This window comes from Aulostomus chinensis, chromosome 20 (assembly GCF_037954235.1).
Source record: "Aulostomus chinensis isolate RoL2024-O1b breed Wild chromosome 20, RoL_Achi_v1.0, whole genome shotgun sequence".
Classification (NCBI taxonomy): domain Eukaryota; kingdom Metazoa; phylum Chordata; class Actinopteri; order Syngnathiformes; family Aulostomidae; genus Aulostomus; species Aulostomus chinensis.
Window position 1 is genome coordinate 13,135,032 of NC_141339.1, and position 21,904 is coordinate 13,156,935.

A 21,904-nucleotide genomic window follows, 5' to 3' on the forward strand; every position below is an offset into this window, starting at 1 on the left:
CGAGTGTGCTGGGTGAAGTAGCTTTTTTCCGCCGTCAGCACAGGAGCGACACGAAAACAGTACAGCGCCCAGTTTACGAGGTTGCGAAGCTGACAAAGTTGGCGACGAGTTCTCATCCACAGCTTTTGCTTATTTTGCAGTTTCCAGACCAACAATGATGCAGTTGCTCATTTGGGAAAACAGGCCAAGCAAAAACCCGCAAAACAGAGGAGGGGGGGGGATGTTTGTTCATTCAGCTTGTGCTATATTATATAATGTGCAATTATGTTTGCACATGTATATACATGCATTTGTGCACAAACAGTATGAGCGTATATGAACGTTAACTGCTCCTATTATCCTACAATTCTAAATCAGACAAACAGCCTGAAGCCAAACACAGAACATTCCTCCGCTCTGGAAAACACTTCCTATCTTTGGGGGCTGGAACGGTCACGGGGACATAAGTGGTTTTGACTAGTGACTTAAACGCGACGGACCCCAAAATGATCATCAGAGAGGCTCTTATCCCCACAGCCAGGTTTTAATCCTTTGATCTGGAGGTAATTTAAATTGAATCTAATCTATCAGGTGGTTTATAAAAATACATCCTTCTAATCTGTGGAATTATTTCCCCTTTATCTTCCAGGGGAGCGGAAATATAAAGTAGCATGGAGTCAAGTATGAACAGCCGCTGTTTGTGCAAGAATAACCCTTTCAAACCCACACTGTTATGTTGTTTTATCAGCGCACGTCTCAAAGGGTGAGACAGAGTCAATCGTACCTTGTGAGTAGCTCTTTAGCACCCATCCTGTCAAGTTTATCTCCACGTTATCAGTCTGTATCTGTCCTTGCTTCATCATCCTGTTTACCAAGTAGTCTGGAGATAGAGGAATCACAATGTTGGTGATACACACTCTTGTTTTCCTGTGGCACTCTTTTCATCTTCACCAAAGGTGCATTCTTTTAAAAGGTTTGGTCCTATGAGCAGCTCTGCTCAAACACTATCACTGACTCACGGGCGAATGAAAATGGCCTGAGAAAACTCCTAACGTGCATCGGTCACGGATGTTGATGCAAAGCGTCGCGTCACAGTGTAGAACTGTGACAGGCAGGGAGCACCCGGGGCCAACTTTGTGGTGCAGTCGCAATCAGCAATTTCATTGTGCTGATTTAACAACATTAGTCGTTACAAGTGTAAATGTGTAAACTCGAGACCACATTAGAGGTGCAAATTAAGCACTGAATTAATCTATAATTTACTAATCTCTGTATGAATGCGAAGACTGACAAATGTTAACTGTCATTTACAGCGAGAGTTGGTGGTATCAGATGGAAATACAGCTGTGATATACAATCATGAGTGTGATTTATGGTGATCACCCTCAACTGTCCCAGCTACTCATTTCATATTGATTACCTTTGCTGAGCTAATGTGATCACCAGTCTGGGTCTGTCTGTCTGCCTGGAAGCAAGATAACTCCCCCCAAAAAAACAAAAAAAAAAAAAAAAGTGGAACGATGAAGCTAAAACTTGGATGGATGATAGAATTTAAGATGAGAAGAAGTTCAATGGAGGGTTGGGGTGGGGGTGAGGGGGGTGTCAGGGTTGGAATCTGGATCTGATGATGTTGACTCACCTTAGGAGACCTCTTCTAGGTACGCTCTTACATTACTCTTTTAAATGAAATAGAATATATATATATATATATATACACACACATATATACATATACATATATATACACATATATATATAGACATATATATAGACATATATACATATATATATATACATATATATATAGACATATATATAGACATAGAGAGAGAGAGAGAGAGAGAGAGAGAGAGAGAGAGAGAGAGAGAGAGAGAGAATAGATCTTTTTGTGCTCACTACATTACAGTAACACGATAATTGTTCACTGTCCAGCAATATGGAGACACAGTCAGCCGTCCTGAGCTTCAGCTCACTTGGAATTGTGATAGATTCGTTGGCAATAGCAGCCTGCTAGCAGCTTGAATACATAATATGGTGTGCAGAATTACAGGAAACCCTTGCTTACATATACACCACCACTGTGGAAAGGGTCTGTGAAAACATAGATATGATTTGTGTTTCTTTCTAGAGTCTCTTTCTAGGCTGCAAAGAATTGAGATAGGAAATACAGGTTGTTAAGGTGACTGAGAAAGAGGGAATGACAACAAAAATGTTGGCAAAAAAAACGTGTGAGTGTAGGGAGGGACGGGGGAAGCTGAATAAAGGGGAAAGGTTGAATGAAAGTCAGACCGTGACAACTTAAAAGGAAATATAACACCTCTTCCTTTTTTAAAGTCCACTTTGTTCAAAATTCATTTTAATCCAATTAAAACTTCTCACAGTCTTTCCCTGAGGGCTCAGGATAACCTCAAAATGGCATTAAACTAGATTTGTAATGCAAGACAGAAAATTGTTTGAAGGAGGGTGATTTCGTGCCTGTGTGTCTGCCTGTATGTGTGTGTGTGTGTGTGACTGAGAGAGAGAGAGAGAGAGAGAGAGAGAGAGAGAGGGAATGTGTGTCCTGTCTCTTGTCTGGCCTAAAGGTCCAGCAGATACCAGATGCTTGGTACAAGTCAATGAGACGGAGCACAGGGCAACACATCAGCTGATTTAACATGCTGGCAAAGCACAATCCCACACCCCCTGGCATCGGCAAATCACCATGGTAACACTGTTTGCACCAAAACCAGTTTTATTCTGGAGACCACACTGTGAGCTACGTTTCCCTTCAGTTATATTACCGAGCGTAACTGGAGCTCAGAGAAGACGATTTGGCCGTTTTTCGAGTGTGTGTAAGGAAAAGAGGGCTTGGCAGACATGTTACACCACACTCAATGCCTTTTATGGGTATTGCCGGAGCCACAACAACCACTACTAATGCAACACACCAATACATCACACAGACACACACACGCACACACACACACACACACACGTCAGCTGAGGTCACGTGGTGTTGGTGTGTGTTTTCTCGCAGCGGTGTTCCTGAGAGTGCCAACTGCGGCTGTTATTTCTGCAGAGTCAGGTTTGTGTTACAAGGCAGGAGAGGATTCAGAGGGGCCGCTTCGTGCCTCGACGCTCGTCTCTTCACTCGCTGGAATCAGACGCTGCAGCTCTGCGTCAGAGGAACCAACTTTTAGAGGTTCTATCGATAAACTGACGAAAAGACGGCAAGAATCCTCGGACGTCATCGCTGAGGCGTTTAAGGGTTAGCCTAAACCAATCTAATCCGAAAGGGACTCCAGATTAGACAAGTGCGAGGCATTACTTCTGAAGGAAGTGTGTGTAAATCTATACATGACTGACCTCACAACAACACACTTCTATGTGGGTCAGTACACCCACAGCATGTTGTTTCCTGAAAGCTCCTTCATGCTTTTTACAGTGACATCACAAGTCATACTGCACAAAAACTGCACTGATCACCATGAAATCCAGGTCAGCAGAGTTTCCACAGGGATACATTTGACGGGGAGACAACAGCAACTTGTATATCCTCTGATTTTGGGAAAACTAATAAAAAGTGCTTCTTGCTAGGGGCGAAATCAATAAGATTCTACTGATATTGACGCTGGTATCAAGTTCTCTTTTCCTCTACCGCAGCGTAGACACGTGACATCACTGCAACTGACACAGTCAGAAAAAGGGCCGTCTCTATGCACGGTGTGTGCAGTGTCATATGTGTCCTATGTATAACACTCCACTATCATGCAGGCTATTTATCTAGAATGCACCAGTCTCCACTTACGTGTAATGCTCCTATTATGATGTCATCTATTCATTTCAAAAACCCTTTGATACGATGTTTACAGGCTGAACATGATGGAAACCTTCCTGACGTGATTTTGCATTACTGTATCTTTTTGTTTGCTTCAAGTAACATCTGTTTAGATTCAAAAGATGGAAATTAGCCTCCAGTTTGTTTACATCGTCTTGTCTGGTCCTAGAACTGTCCATTGGCTTGCATTTTCCCTCCAAATAAATAAATCTAAAATCATTCCAGTACTGATAAAAGAAACTGATCCGCTCATGTTGCTGTTGATGGATGTTAGCAGAGCATGTCAGTCTCAGTCCTTTCCAGGCCCCAGACTGGAGTTTAGTTTACAGATTACATTAGATTAAATTAGAGACAAAATACTGTCAGAAAGCTGCGTGGAACTACAACTGGAAATACACCAGTGTTTCAGCGTGTGTTTTTGGGAGTGTGTCTGAGCTACAGGGGAGAACGCTGGGGCCTGGTAGCAGCGAGTGCCTGGTGGGACTGCAGCTCCACACAACTGAGCCAATATAAACACCTTCCCCTCAGGCTCCATAACATGAATGTGTGAGTGTATGGGAAGCGGAGGGGTGTGTGTGTGTGTGTGTGTGTGTGTGTGTGTGTGTGTGTGTGTGTGTCTAAATGACTGTGTAGACAATACCATCCAATCATAGGGGCATCCAAAAATAATGCAGGAGAAAAACCTACACAAATTTTTTTTTTTTACGAATACTTTTAAGAATATACCTAAAAAAAGCAACAACTGCATAAAACATAACAACATAACAATACTGTGAAATATAAAGAAAATTGCCTTTTTTGTGAGTGAAAGAATAAACGCCTTGTCATGCAAGCACAATTAACCATAATTGACCGTGTGCTTTTCCACTGTAGCTCATGATATTGTGTTCTGTGTTCATCCACATCATTTTTATGGTTCCTAAATATTCTTGCCCCAAAATGCATTGTGCAACACACGATATACCTTTTATTCTGAAATGTCTTCATGTAAAGATGATGCTGTTTAATAATGTTTCACATTTAGTTGAGTTTTTCAGGAAACATGCCATACTGGAAAGCGTATAAAATCATGCAATCTACAATCTGAAAGATTTAATGGTCAAAATGCTTCTTGAAACCAATATGGTGGAGCAGAAGAAAGTAACCGGAAGCACTTTATAGTATGAAGGGATTCTAAGAACTGCATTTTTATCTATTTGAGTTCAATAGGCTGTCAGATGTTGAGATTTTGCCACTTCAAAATGCAGTCGTACAGCTTCATCTTGCCAAATAGTGATCCTGCATAGATGTTGGGTGTTTTGATAGGAAATGAGGTTGTAAGTTCCTTACAAGTGTCAATTCATGGTTTATGAAGTGTTTACAATGAAAGCAATAACACACTCACTACCATTTAAGAATTTAATAGCGGGAGACTTACTGTAAAGCCGAACCCTAATTTTGGACTGTTCGTAGTGAGTGCACACGTCAGCCACTGTTAATCAGATGTGGGTTCTTCCTTGGCCACTGCTTGGCCCCTCCCACAAGCTCGCTGACATTCCTCCTGATAGTTTTTGCACAATCCTCTTAAAAGCCAAACAAACACAATCAAGAAACTTAACCTTGGGCAAGGTACTAACCAGCTAAACCTGGTTCATGTGATATGATTAAAAGCATTGATTAAAAACTACAGATACTACAGTACCGTGGATACAATGATACTACGAATAATTTACTACTGCATACAGTAGCCTCATGGATCATGAAGGTGAGATGATTTGGTTGAGAAGCCGAGAGGAAACGGTTCAGTCAGAGTAGTAGCAGCAGGCCTGTACTTGAGAACCGGATATTAATGGACTCATTATACTTTCATTAGCATTCTTGAAGGATTTTATTCCCATTTTGAGGTTGGAAATGAGACGATTGGAAATGCCTGCGTTGTGTGTTCCACTGACTTCCCCGGCTCCAACCCCAAATCTCATCTAAACCAGCCAAGCGCCACAATTAATCCATTTCCTGCTCAGCAATTAGACCTGTTCATTAGGCTTTCCATAACCTTTTTATCCCCCACCTCCCCCCCAAGAGAGAGCTGTGTGGCTGCCGGGCTCGCTGAGGGCGATCCATTACACCGCAGCGCTCGGAGGGGAAGTTTAGGAAGGAGGCCTCCTCGACTTGATATAAAGTCTGAGGTTATAATTCCCCTCGAGGGAGGAGAGCTCTGGCCAGAGGGGCCTGACACAGGAAGGAGGAGCCGGTGAAGGTAAACATTTGCTTCTGGGTATGATTTGATCAGTTAGGAATCCCTATAAATCATATTTTGTTAATTCTAGTTTAGGGTTACCACTGTGCGTTATTGAACAGCCACAGAAAGTCCTCAGGCACTAGACAGAGGAAGGACCACGGATCCGGCGCTGCATGACAGACCCCGGAGGTTTGGATAAGAACGTTCTATAAATAGACTCCAGCTGAATAACTCATTAACAATGCATAAATGTATGTGTTTATTTTATTCATTGTTTGTGTATTTTCAGACAGTAATAATGATTTAGGAGGGGGGTAGACAAGTTTACAAGTTCTCTTTTCATACATGACGTGGTTTTTTTTGTTGTTCCTTTAGAAGTTGAAGGTCAAATAGTGTTCCAAGAACACTAACCCTGAAAGGCCGCATCTCTTGCTTTTTCAAGCGAGCGCCCCAGCAGGCTCATCTATCACTGTATGACAGTAGCGTGTTTAATGTTTAGACATACTCTACACTTGGTCTTCTACAGATGTATGACGATGCTCTCACGCTGCCATCCTGCTCCTGCACAGCTCTTTTTTTTTTTTTGTTGACAATAAAACAAACCATAGGGACTTCCTCCAGAGGGAATGAATGAAATGAAGCCTGAAAGTGGCGGGGGGGCAGAGTGTGTGTACATGTGTATGTGTGTGTTTGTGTGTGTGTGTGTGTGTGTGTGTGTGTGTGAGAGAGGTCTACTGGGAGACTGATGGCAGGTTCCAGGCCATTTGCTGCTCTGTTATTGCTAGGGAGCGAGTCCACCCCTGGGGGCTATGAGGAATAAGCTGGAGTTAAGAGGGTTGATGGCTTTATAAATCAAGGAATAGCTGTAGCCGATAGCAAGCCCATACTCATGCGTGTGTGTGTGTGTGTGTGTGTGTGTGTGTGTGTTTGTGTGTGTGTGAGAGGGCACCTAAACACACAGGTTCTCCAATTATTTTATTTTTAGCAGCAGCAGAAGCCTGTGAAATAGCACGTCGGTCGTAAAGGGACAGTAAAAATTTTAAGTGGGGTAACACCTCCTTCAGGATGGGTGACCTACACAACCCCTCTAGTGGTAAAGATGTGCATACGCACGAACGCACACACACACACACACACACACACACACACACACACACACACACACACACACACACACAGACTGCAGAAACACAACTACAAAGCCTAGGAGGGGCTTTCATATTTAGCCCACAGGATGTAATTAAGAAGGAAATTAATTTAAAAAAATAATAAAAATAATAATACTTTCAAGCTTGAAGAACAAAAATCGAAATTATTTGTAAAGGCTACATTGTACATAACTTTTTATGCTGTTTTCTTTTCTTGGTGAGGCAAAAATCTTTCTTTAAATATGCAGAATCTTTCATAATGAATAATTTGCTTATAATCTTATCAGGTAGCTGAGTGACACATTGTGCAGTGAATCAGTTTTTAATAAATTAAATAGAACAAAATTAAAAAATGAGAAAAAAATAAATGAGGACGCACCTGAGACAGTGATACGCAGACATTTTAATAAGACAATATGTGCCTACAACCACCATTTAGTTTCAGTTTTGGCCTGAAGGGAAAAAGTTTGGGTCCATCTGGTTGTGACTTTATATAAATAAATCCATTAAATTCTGCACTGTTCATTGTCGTCTCTCTCTCTCTCTCTCTCTCTCTCTCACACACACACACACACACACATCATGGACTGACAGACATCCTCTGCCCCCTGCGCTGACATAAATTGGATCAAACCCAAACAGACCCCCTCTCCCCTAAAATTACAACTTTGCTGCAACAAGTGGTGACTTCATGTCTCCGGGAGTTATACTGATGAACTCAGGTCCATCACCTCCCTCCTTCACGCCCCTCCCACTGCATCCTCCCCTCTCTCCCTCATACTTGCCTCTTCCTTACAAACCCTGACGAACCGACTCAGCGACAAAGCTGTGTGTGATGTGTTATCAGAGACAGATAAGGGAGGTCAGACAAAGATTCAAGCTGAACGACACCATAATAAACGCGGCTGAACAGCTGTGCTGGCCTAGTGGCTGCTAAGTTGCTGAGATAATGGACGCACTGATTCACAGAGGACAATTCAACACAAGGAGACGCATAAAATCTGAAGGAAAAAAACAAACAAAAAAACCTCTCAAGAGCTGCGAGAGCTCAGTGAGGAGCAGGCCTGGTCCGGACTGATGCAAGTGATATTAGTGCGTTTGAGCGTCTCTTTCTGGGTGCTGGAGGCGTCTGGATAAAGTGAGTTTTTTGTGTGTATACAGGTATGTGTTTGTGTGTCTCCAAGAGAGTGTGTGTTAATGAATTACAGCCTTGACCTTTCAGGGTTAGCCCGAGGGTGTGTGAGCAGATAAGAAAGAAGACCATCAGTCTCCCTCGGATGCGTAGTAAAAACAAAAGACACAACGAAACATTTGTCTTATCTCATATTTGAGGGTGTGTATTAGCTTTAGACTGGCATTAAAAAATGTCAGAAAAACAACTCCTTTGAAGATCATTAAGGGTCTAACAATGATCCTAAATTCCCTTAGTGGGCTCCTTAAATTTCCTTTTTAAAGCTTAAAAGAAAGGCATGACGCAGTGATACATGTCAATATGTCAAAATGAACAAGTTTTCAGGTAATAAAAGTGATATGCAGCTGAAGAAAAGAACATTTCTTAAGAAATATGTAACAGAAAAAAGACACTATTAACAATGGCCAACATAGTGCAAGACTCTAAAGGGTTAATGATTAATTCTAATGACCTGGGCACTGGAAGAGCCACAAAAAACTGAGCCAGTGACACTTGTACGATATTGGTAGAGGATATTTGCACCCAGCATAATTCTCATCACCCTTAAAACACCTATAATGTGTACTCATAAAGTTAAACACAGACCAAACTCATCAGTGAGCAAACAGCACCCCCTGGTGGCCATGATATTGTAAAGGTCAGTCAGGACTCACCACAAGTGTAGATGACGCTGAGGTACTTCCTGGTGCCAGAGTAACAGGGGTCTCCAAAGTCTCTGGAGGAGGCTCGAACCAGACAGGTCTTCTTTCCCTGACAGCGACTGGTAAGAACCTGCAGAGCCAGTGATGACTGGCAGTCTGGTAGAAACACACACACACACACACACACACACACACACACACACACACACACACACACGCACACACACACGCACACACACACACGGAGGAGGAACAGAGTTGATATTAGAACTGCTATTTGAATGGTACATGAGAGAAGGAATTCAAACACTGTTTTTACTGTTTTTTTTTCATCATTGGCAACCAAACTAAATCTTATTCAGTGAACATCAACTCAGCTACTAAGAGCAAACATATGAATAAAGGAGAATTCTCCATGGTTTGTTATCATGTTTTCCTGTTCTTTAATTTTCATTTTTTCATGCAAAAACTCAACGATAACCTTAAAAGACCGTGTAACTGCCGTATATTTTCAAAACCTTTTCCTTCCTTTGAACAGCATGTGAGGAGAAAAGGTGTACTTTTTTCACTTGATCTTCCTTAACTACTCAAATGCATCATCTGGAAACTGTTAGGTGAAACGATTCTGTAAAGAGACAATAAGGCATTATCAAAGCCCAAATGAAGTAATCTGAGGAGGAAATATATATCTGGCAGAGCTCAGTTCCATCCTTAGTTCTTTTATCAGCCAGTTGTTGCATGTTAGATGGAATATCACTGCTGTTGTCACGTATGAAACCACTGAAAGTCGAATAAGCACAAACAGATGACACAAAGACTTACATGAGCCTCTGTCAGCCATAACAATGGATAATACACTCACACACACACACACACACACACACACACACACACACACACACACACACATACACAGCAAAGGTACATCTCACACACACTTCCTCCTATGGAGTGCCTATGATGAGCCCACACACAACTATTAGAGGGGCCTCATATTATGTAAAGGACACCCGATCCATCATGTGTATGTGTGTTTGAGTATGAAAGCAGACGGTCCTGAATGTGCTCCTGACACATCATCACTAACGGCCTCGACCCCCTCGTCTCCACTCCTCCTCTTGGGGGGTGAGGACTGACATACGAGGCTCTGCTTGGACTTCCCTCCACTCACACGTTTATGATGCGACTGCAGAAGATGATATACTGACCGGCTTTGCACCCCCCACCCCCCGCACTTCACAATGAACTTTAAAGAGCTCATAAAGTACATTTTATATGCCCTTTGTTCAGCCAAGCAGTGAGTTGAATACATATTACATATTACAAGTGAATTACTGCTTGGAACCTGTTCAGAAAGCCGACAAACATGGGGTTGCATGCTAACGGCTAGTGATTTATGACAGAGCTGGAAAAATGTCATCTTGGTGTACTTACTGTAGCATAACTGAGCACATTAGCAACGAGAAAGGACAAAAGTGAAAAACACTGCTGGTAGCTAATTCCTGCTAATGATCTAGGACAGTCTTCAGGATCTACCATTTGATCCAGATCGACTCCAGAAGTTGTCGCATTCCATTAAATGTTATTCAAATCCAGCCATTAGCTTTTCAAATAGAAAAATTTTGAGCCACAAAAGCAACCGTTTTATCCAAATCTATACCAAATAGCATGTTTTGTCATCTTTTCATAAAACACATGCCTGCCTTTATTCATGATGACAGATCTGGTGGTTTCCAAGAATTTGTTGAAAATCTGCAAATGTCTCTTTTTGCAATGTATAACATTCTGCACCTTTATAGGCTCCAAAAATAAACAGGTTCTTCCTTGGCTCATGTCTTCTTGTCCTTTCAATTTTCAGAGGAAAAAGTTAAATAATTTAACTTCCTCAGCGCAGTTAAATATAACAGAATGCATTTTGACTCTCAACTACAATGACAAGAGTTTAAATATGCACGGGCAATTCTCCGAGCGAATACTAAATGATAAAACGAAGAATCACGGACACAAAAACTGAAAATGCACATGTCCCGGTTCAGCTCTGTGTCCCCTTTCTGTGACGCCACTGTACTACAGCTGAAGAAACGTCCTGAGACTTGTGGGAATGTGGTTGTTCTGAGGTTCCACATGGATGCCTCCAAGACCCCAAGTCTAACCCCTAAAAGCAACGCCGAGGGACGAGCCTTTGAAAGTGGACACTGGGCCGTTGCGTCGTCTGCCCCGGCGGGCCCCAGAAGGAGACGAGAGGATGAGAATAAAGGTGGAGCCGACAGGTTGGTTAAGGCTTGCCTTTACATGTCAACAGCCCACAACTAATGATGGCGCAGGTCAAAGGGTAAATGTCCCAGTCAGGAAGTGAAAGAGGGCAATCTAGTGGTCATGAGGAGTGTCAACACTGGGCATTCTATTGGTCTTCGAATCCTGACGCTATATCGGATTACCACACTCACAATAAAAAATAAAGAAGGGGAAAAAAAGCCGTCTGTTCCCTCAGATGCGTGTTTGAAAAAAAAAAATCGCACAATAAAAAAGGTAACACGGACTATGTGTACTCTTAACAATGTGAACCTAGATCTACCCTTCTACCGTTCTAAGAGGCAACCGGACACTTCCCCAGCTGGAGCCAACATACCGGAATTCCCAACGAAGATGTCGTGAGGTGAAAGCCTGTGGGAATCGGTGTGAAACTGGATAACCAGTCAGACACCTCCAAAGTTCCCACACAACACACGCAGATTCACTGGTAGAGACTCATAGGGAACATTTACAACCTGCTTCATCTGCAATTAAAAAAAAAAAGGAACCAAAGGTTTAATGACAAAAAAACAACCTTTATCTATTGTTTTTTAAAAAAAGTTGCTTTATGAGATTAAAACAGGATCAAAAGAAATGGACACAATTAAATACATATCAAAAAAGAGAACCCTAACAATAAAGAAATATAACAGTAACAGAAAAAGACATGATAATGTGTAAGATTTCATTACAAAAGGATTTCTGAAAATGTGTTGTTTGTTTTTTTTAGATTTAAATGCTTCAGTAAGCCTCAGATCCTCAGATAGAGAGTTCCAGAGTCAAGTGGACCCTTGGTGTTGAGGCGGGACTCAGGAAGATCCAGCAAAGCTCTGGCCGAGGATCTGAGGCTCCTCCCGGCTGGTAGGGAAGAGGAGCTCAGCACTGTAGCTGAGAAAATGTTCAGTTTAACTGGGAATTGGTGAAGAGAAACTAAAACATGGCTGATTGGATCTTCTACACTTCTCGACAAGTCCAGCGGCTAAGTTTCCTACAAGCTGAAAGATTGAACATACAAGTCATGGACGACCTTGACTGGATCAGACTGAACCGGTTAAGACTGAAACACATCTGACATGTGTGGTTGATATCAGAGAGAATCAACATTTATTCCAGTCGGTCAAAATGAGAGTTTGGCATGTCAGCTCTGTCAGAGAGAATTAACCAAGTGACAGCATTAAATAAAACACTGGAGAATCATAAATCTATCGCATGCTGAGCTACATCCTGAGGCCTGTCATTTTCTTTCTGAAGTTCAAAACAAATATGAATATACGGGTCATTATCCCCATCAGCTGATGGTCCGCAGACCTAACAAGCCCTCGCTGACTGTAGGTGTCAGCCATCAATCATTCCAGAGCTCCTAAAGCTGCAGTTAAACACTCACCATTTTGGTTTTTATTTTGTGAGTTAGCCTTAGCAAGGACACCCCCCCCCCCCCCCCCACACACACACACACACACACACACACACACACACACACCAAAAAAGAAAAATGTCATGAGACTGCTGCAGAAGACCCTGTGAATTTATTCTCATGTCTGGAAAATTATTTTTTTTTTAACCACCTCAGTAAACAAATTTCTGAAGTAACAACAATGGGCGAAATATTTAACTGTAAAATCTCAATGCGGTTTTAAGGAACAGAAAGAAACCAAATATTTCAATTGCAAGTACAACAAGTCAAACTCCGTTTTACTACCTTTAATGAACCTTTTGACAGGAACTAGAGCAGTGTGTGTGTGTGAGTGTGTGTGTGTGTGCATGGACTTCTGTCTATGTGCATAAAGTGTTGTGCCACCCAGTGACCTGCTGGTGTGCCTGATGTGCTTAAATTGGCTCTTTTTTCCTTCCCAGTGGACTCGTTTGTGCAGTGCGATGCTTCAAAACTTTCCTCTGACAGACAGGCCCCTATTAGCCGCAGCTTTGATTCTCTGGCCGGGTGATTAGTTGAGCAGGGGGGCCCACAGAGGAGTGGGTGGGGCTGAGCTAGGCTAGGTGGGGGACTTAGAAAGAAAATGGAGACACACTTGTCCACTGGCTTTACATGCCTATACACACACACATACACACGCTTGCTCACGCGCATGCATGCAGCCACACACACACACACACACACACACACACACACACACACACACACACACACACACAGACAATGTTTTTATGTAGTTTAAAAGAGCATTCCTCAGGTCTGACCTCCTCTGGCTCTCATTAGCAGCTTTAACACCAACAAACCTCTGTCTCTGTCTCTCTCTCTCTCTCTCTCTCTCTCTCTCACACACACACACTCACATACAAAAATGCATGTAGTTGCATATAGAATAGGCATGAATAATCCCCATTACCTCTAACCTTTACCCTTGACCACCCTCTGCACACCCCACAAGGACAGGCCCTATGGTTCAAGAGAAAAGGTCCACAGTCAAGAGAAGTAGCTTTAATGGAGGGAAAAGGAGGCGTTTCCTGGACACACACACACACACACACACACACACACACACAACACACACACACACACACACACACACACACACACTTCATCTCACTCATGACTGATCAGAGAGGCAAACAAAAACTGAGGTCAGAGTTACAAATATGATGAAGCGAGGCTCTGATGAGTGACAGAAACACCCAGGGTGTCTAAAAAAATGGTTGAGAAATCTTCTTTCACTGTTTTGCAAGTGTGTTCTTGATGTGTTGCCCGGTGCCAGCAGCTCCTCCGCTCTCTTTGTCACATCATTCATCATTTACCTTTCTGCTTCCCTGCGACCAACATCAGCCGAACGTCATCAAACACCTCCTATGTGGTGGAACGGCTGAGTTGGGAGTTGTCACAGAGCCCCCATCTGCTGTTGCTGTCAGACTAATGCATGTGCGAATGACAGCTCTGAGTGCCGCCTTGTATTTAAAAACACATGCGCACACACACACACCTTCGAGCCAACTCAAGAACGCACACTTTCCCAGAGGATTCAGCTGCGGTGTTCCATAACAACCCTCCAGTTTAATCCACCCACGCGCACCTTTCCTGGAATTTCCAAAGACAATGGGAGGATGAACTCGTTCAAAGTTCTTATCTCCTCTTCTGCTCTGACTCATTGGTTACACACATCATGTGATACCCCACCCGCCGAGACTGGGCCGCTCTCGTCAAATTAAAAGTCTTTGCATTGCGTAAAAATGACATATAATACACACATGCATTCAGATGGAGAAGTGCTTTAAGGTTTCGCTTTAATGTGGTTTGAAGAGATTTCTAATAAGAGACTAACAGACTGTTACTGTAAATGTATCAATAATAATAGTTTAAAAACTGTGTGCACATGCATTTGCATCTATAATTACACGGTCCAACACAAAACAGAATTACAGTGCACACCTCTGTCATGGTGATATGATGTCATCAGATCCAGATCAATTCCCAAATCTAAGCGATTCAATAATCTACGTAAATTGCACATACCGTAAGTAACAGAAATGAGTGCGCGCGTGTGTGTGTGTGTGTGTGGGGGGGGGGGGGGGGGTGGCGGCAAAATCATCTGTGTTTATTAGATGAAAGCAGATTCCAATCAGGGGTGACCCTTCGTCCACAATCTTTTTTCAATGACACATGGACAAAGTTTTAGCAGCCGGGGATATAAATCAAATGTCCAGAGTACACAGACAGCCCAATATTCAAGTGCCACCTACATGGGCCTCCGCCTGACCTTTAATGACTCCTTCAGTGCAAATTTAAATACACATGACACTCCATCTCATCTAATCTGGGATGGTCAAAACATTACAGTCCTCCTGTTATCTATCTGTTCACATCAAAGTGAACAGGATACGCAGATAGAGTTACAGAGAAGCGGCTCTCACACTAACGACTGGAACCGGCTCCCAGAAGCCAACTGCTAAATTCGAACTGCAGCTGTGCTCCGCTCAGAGGACCAGCTATAATCATTTCAGAGACCAACCGTCTGTCCCCACAGTCTGAAACATCTTGCTCAGGTCTGGACCTCATGGTCTAAAGTGAAAATGCAGCGTCCTTCAGGAAAAAAAAAAAAAAAAAACAACGAAAAAAAAAGATCCTGCATGCCAGGCATGGGGGGCAATTTAGATGTCAAGAGGTGTGTGTGATGGTAATGGGGCAGATGAGAGAGGAGGGCTGAGACAAGCCCCTTTGCTTTGAGGATCCTCCATCACAGCTATGACCTGCCTGTCTCCACCACTCCTACCAAACCCCCAAACCAAGGGGATGAACCAGATCAAAGGGCTCCTGCATTTCTGTGCACGTCTGTGTGTGCGTTTTTTGTCTTCAGTACCTTTCCAACAATCAACCAGACACAATGTTCCACAGCAGCGACTTTCAGGATCTAAATATGGTTTGTGCACTAGAAAAAGCACTTCGATTTCAGACAATGTCACCACACAGCAAACCACAAACGAAAACCTTCCAATTCTTGGCAGGACCACGACGGAGAATTGCAACCCTGGTTTAAAATCGAAATAGAACATGTAGAGGTTTGCATACAATGGTTTTCTTTTTTTAATCAATTCTCCGCTGCTGTACGTGGATCCATCATCTAACGGTGCCTGTTCAAGCGTTGAGCACAGGACACCTGGTGAGCTTTCAGACGGGTGACAACTTAGAGGGAAAAAATAATCAAATGTCTTTTTTGGGCCACAGTGAATTGCCAGAATGGCGTCAATACATCTTGGCATACCAGAACTCTCTCTTCACTCCAAAATCTTCCATAGGTGATTAGGGGCTGAGATCTGGTGACTGTAAAGACCATAGAATATCATTTTTGATGGGCACAGTGGAAAAAAAAAAAAATCAAAAGTTGCATTACCTGGTTGAAAATTTCACGACTGACGCTTTCAACCATAAATATGGATATGACGGCAAAGTGTTTGAAGGAAAAAATCGGAACGGCTCCGGCAGTCTGCCAGGTTCAGAAGATGACCTCACTTTCTGCACTGGAGCCTCTCATAGCAGGAAAAGACGACCCGTGCTACATTATGACGTAACAATATCTAAAAGACGATATCTGATCTCATGGATAATACGCGATTATATAATTCACATCATTCTCAACATACAGGGAGGTAAGTGCATTCATATATTCAGCTTTTCCCTCACATTTGTCACCCATCTGAACCTTGACACGTTTAAACACACATTGGAAGAGGCACAAGTGCAGGGCGCGTCGCTGAGGTCCGTGTAGTACTTTCTCAGCTATGACAGAAAATGTCTGAAGACTGTAAAATCGGTGTGAAGAGAGAAAATTGAGGACAAGTTTAAAATGGTTTAAAATCGTGTTCCACTGTGGAAGTGATGTCACCCACTCAAGCGTCTGCAAATCCCATCAACGAGATCAGCGATAAATAAGCAAACAACCGTGAAAAAACATGTGTTTTCCCTGTGATTTGGCTCTTCTCTCTGTAACTTCATCCAGTTTGCATGGAACCTGACCTGTATCCCTGTAATCCTGTTTTCAGGCAAATGGCAGAGGCGCAAGGCAACACGAAGCAATTACATGCGTTTACACGTGTGTGAGTGAGTGTGTGTGTGAGACTATGTGTGTGTGTGTGAGAGAGAGAGAGAGGCACCACACCATCTTGGCAAGGGCAAAAAGAGGAGGTTAAAGATGGGTAGAGATAATTAACAGTGTGGGGTCTGAGCTGTCACTCAGGACAGCCTCACTTCCTGCTCCTGGTGACGCAGGAGCCACATCAAACACAACAGGGGGAAATCCCACTAGACAGTCTGGAGCACCCTGATCATGTTTGTGTGTGTGTGTGTGTGTGTTACTGATTGAGGATGTGTTGAGTTGAGGTACACACACATGTGATTTGACAGTGAACCCCCCCCCCCCCCGCTCTAATCTGGCCTTTGTACGACTGTAACAGAAGAGTCCATTTGTCATCAATGCTGAGAAAACTCAGCTACTGTATTTAATCCCAAGATGGAAACTGAATATCATGGCAACCCCGTCTGAGCTGCTAAACTTACCTGCATGCAGCGGACTGACACTGGCTTACTGAGCTGCTTCAAACCCCCACACACACACACGCACGCACTCACTCACTCACACACACACACACACACACACACACAAACAAATGCTGTTCTTTCAATTTCTGACTGAGCTATGACTGAAAACCTTGCTAGCGTCCTGACCCTGTCCTGACACCTCGGTATTAAAAAGACAACAAACACAAACACACACATACACACGCACGCACACACACACACACACACACGCACAGACACACACACGCACACACACACACACACGATTACCCATTTCCTTCCATACATTCATGAAACAAAAGCAGCCTTAAATGAAATAAATGAGTTTCCCGGGAAAGAGGTCACCGCCACAGTAGCAGCAGCTACGGTTCCACAAATATTTGTCACAGATCCAAGTCATTAACATTCCCTAAACAAGTGAGGGTACATCTGGATATCCCACGCACACGCACACACAGACAAACACATAACCACACAGACACACACACACACAAACGCGCACACACACAAGGAACTCAATACTGTCCCTTTTCTACAGGCCAAACTCTTTGGATGACAGACATCTGATCTACATTCCAACCCAATTCCCCTGGCAGTGTGTGTGTGTGTGTGTGTGTGTGTGTGTGTGTGTGTGTGTGTGTGCACCCGCGCATGTGTGTATGTGCGTGTGTATGTGCGTGCATGCATGCGCGTGTGTGCGTGTGGGTAGCTTGAGTGGCGGTTTTATATATCTCAGCTTGCTTTCCAAACATGATGAAGACAGTGGTGGTTTGTTTTCTTTTCTAAAAATGAGTCTCTGTGTTTGATGGGCTGGTCAGTCGAGGTGACGCAAAAGACATCAATAAAAATGTTTCACTCTCCTCGTCATAAAAGGGAGAAGGAGCCCACAGCAGGATACACCCTCACCATTCAGTGACACGTATAACAGCATTAGCACAACAAGAAAACTCATTTAAATATCCCAAACGGACTTGATTTGCATCGACCAGCATATGTGTGAATATTTCTCTCATGACCTCAGAGTGACCCCAGAACTGCTGCTTAGAACGATAATCGTCAAACAGTTTTAATGATACAACCATCAGATCTCTGCCTCCCAAAGGTCCCGCAGGGCTCATACACTTTTTTCAAAAATAAAATTCCAAGATTTTCCATAACCGTCAAGGAAAATGTTGTGCTCTTACATTCATTCCAGCACCTGTTTGCACATGAAAAATAAAATAAAATCCAGGTGTACCTTGACAGGCGTACGTTTAACTAAACTAACTTTTTCAAGGCCTGGACTTTTTCACATTTTACAAGACCGTACGATCTTTGTGAGGAAATAATAGGAACATTTCCAAGAAGTTTCACAATCAAAAGTATTGACAAGCGCTACACTGATTATGGATCTTTACACAATCCAAATATCTCTCGTGTGCATTGACTGATGTTGAGCAGTAAGATATTATTACTGACCTTGTCTGCGTACGTCAGTCTTTAATCTTAACAGGTTTATGTTAACGCAACAGTAACGCAACCAATTTGATTCAGTAAGGGGACACTGAAGTCTGACCACCAGCCACTCATGCTATCGTCAGGCTGCCTACTCACCCACTGACGGCGCTCTCCTATGGTGCAGCGGACACTCCAGGGTGCCCTGCTGGGTTCGGCCAAACATGGCAGAGTAAACGGCGATCTGCATGCCTCGCTTGCAGCTCAGCCTCATCCTCTCCTCCTCACACACCACTTTACTCTTATACTCATCTGGGTGGAAGGGGAAGGACAGAAAAGATTGGAATTAACAGGAGAACATTTGAAAGACTGAGGTGCAGGATAAAGATTTATCAACACATTCGATATTCAGTTTCTGTGAAACTGGAGCAGGAAAATTTGGTCTTCCGGGTTCTTGAGACATTCTTGGGAGAATAATTTATCTCTACAACAAAGTCTGATGAGGCAGGAAAACACAAATTCAGACAGGCTACAGGTTCAGCTGTTTTGGACAGAATGTTTAAATTATATTTGACAACAGAATCCAAAATGCATCACTGTGAAATGTCCGTCGTCTCCCCTCACTGCACAGAAATACTGCAAAAGCAGACTTGAAGCTATAATAGTTTCTTTGGTGAGCTTTTGAGTTTCATCATCTCACTGTAACCCTTCTAATAGTGTGTTTCTGGCCCTTTCTGAATTCTTTCCGCTAAAGTTGCTTAATTTTTCATGACTGACACAAAATTCCTCATTTTTTTTAATCATATTAAACACCAAGGGAGTTGCTCCCCGTCGGCTTAGAAACCACAGTTCTCATAGCTGCTGCTGGCTGGACATGTAGAGCCACGCAGAAGCATTCTTCACACACATGCAGCCACGGCGACCTGTGACAGCCGGAGCAGCTCCACTGGCCAGCAAATAAAAACAGCAACAACCATGTCTACGTCCATGTGGGGAGTGGAACAGGAATGCAGAGACAAGAGGAAAAACCTTTTGGTGATGGATTCCCTCTTTCTCCTTCACTTCCTCTATCTATCCTCTGTCCACCTCTCCTTTCAGAGGCAGTGACACCTTCCCGTCGCACCTCACTAACACCCCATGCGGCCTTTCTCTCTCCCCCCTGAGAAGTCATTGGTTAAGTGACAGTGAACAAAGAGCTGTTGATTGGCCCCGGGGTCTGGTGGAGAAAGAAAAAGTAGTGAGGGCAGCGGGATCAGTGGATTAATTTCCACTTCTGGTCACTCTAGTGTGAATGGCTGCACAGCACAGCTCAGAGCCCAGCTGCACTGAGCTGTGCAGCCATTCACATGAATGAAGAATGAAGACCAGAGTCTGGGTGGGATTACTGGGCTGTTGTGGCTCCCCTCTGAAGTGATACTCTTAGCTTCCTGGTTCACACAGAGAGGGAAGGAGAGGGATCAAAACAGAGGCACGCAAAAATGTCCCTTCCTTTAAAGACCGCAGGAGAGACAGCAGATAAATTCACTGATTCACGGGTCATGAAATAGAACAGTAAATGACATTTAAATAAATTAGTCCACGATTGAATTGACCTTACAAAATAACAACAAATTATTCAAACTCATTAGAGCACCAGAAGTCTTCATGCTGAAGTCAAATGAGTCATTTTAGAGAAATCAATTAAATAACTTTTTTGGTAATAATTTTTTTCATCATCGCACCATTTCTCACCATTTCTGGGGATGCCTTATTGGCTATTCTGGACATTGTACGAAACTTTAAATTAATAAATGCTAATATATATATATATATACACACACACATTTTTTACAGTCATTCAAAAAAAAAGAAATGAAATCACTGTATCAACATGGTCTGTAGTGTGATTTGATCATGCTGGTATGATGTTAAATAATTAGTGGAGGGTGAGTTTTTTCTGAACTCACATGTTATGATTTGTCTCTTTTTCTTCATTTTATCTAGATTTTACTACTTACTTTTACATCTATGTGACAAATGTACAAGTCTCGTGCGTTTTCAATAATTAAGTCAGAGAAGTTATTGTAGGAGGGAGAAAAGAAGGAGAAATTTGCATCGGAAAGCATGAGATATCCGGGAAAATTGCAAAAAAGTAGGTGTGCCTTATTTGTCTAGTCTACTTAAAATCTGACAGTACGACAACTATGACACAGTAGCTATTGAAAACAAAATCAATGGAATGAACCAATAAATTTGTGTTTCTACAGACTGCAGGTGTAAATGAAGCGTCCAAAGTCTCGGTGTACATCTGCATGACTGTGTGTGAGATCAAGAGTGAGAAGGGTCCCAGGAGAGAGAGACTGAAATGTGTGTCAGTGTTAGGATACAAGGCGCTGAGGGACTTACTAGGTCTGCATTTGTACCAGACAATGAGGTATTTACTGCTGCCAGGACACTGGTCGATCCCAAACACGCGGCTGTTGACAAGAACTTGACAGCTCCTTCTGTCTTGGCACTCGTCCAGCATTTTCTAAAGAGGGGATAGTGACAGAGAGTGGGAGACAACCAGAAAGAGGTTTAGAGGGGAGAACAATGAGTCAGCGCTGGTGAAACTGGCGATGGGAAAACCTAAAACCACTTCAGACGGGCTCCTTACAGCCATGAGAATAGAGAAGATGTAGGTCCAGTCCCATCGCTTCCTGACAACCTTAAGCATCTCCAGTTTCATCGTCTTTTAGCCTCCCGTGACACAGGTGAGCACATTCCAACGCACTATATTCAACCTGACGGAATTCTCCAGAGGAATGCCTGACGGATAACGTTCCTAGAATCTGGAGGTTTCACTTTGTCATGATTTAAACTACAATATTAACTTTCAATGAACCGCAGATTCCTTTTAGGACTGTGTGAGTCAATTCGCAGCATGTAACCAGACAAACAAATGGAGACCAAAAAAGGAAAATTGGAAGTAAGGAAAAAAGAAACTGAGGAAATTTGTGTGAAATGAATTTTTTTTTTTTCAGAATAAACACATTTACAGCTACAACTTGTCCAGCAGAAGGTAATTCTCAAGACCTCCCCATTATTCATTGACAGGTGGCTCTTCTTCTTCTATTCTGATACAAATAAAACTTAAACCAACATCTTCTATTGAAATTATGTAGCTTATTCTATTTGCTCCA

General features: G+C 42.9%; 1 protein-coding gene across 2 annotated transcripts in view; it reads right to left on the reverse strand.

Moving 5' to 3' along the window:
* Window positions 1-21,904, reverse strand: part of eva1aa (eva-1 homolog A, regulator of programmed cell death a) — an 85,173-nt gene that overhangs the window by 34,507 nt on the left and 28,762 nt on the right. For both annotated transcript variants that reach the window (XM_086189784.1, XM_086189785.1), the window contains exons 3-5: window positions 21,129-21,252; window positions 18,903-19,055; window positions 9,008-9,151 (exon numbers count right to left, since the gene is read on the reverse strand). In XM_086189784.1, coding sequence (XP_086045910.1) covers window positions 9,008-9,151; window positions 18,903-19,055; window positions 21,129-21,252 — 421 coding nt within the window. The remainder of the gene's footprint in view (window positions 1-9,007; window positions 9,152-18,902; window positions 19,056-21,128; window positions 21,253-21,904) is intronic.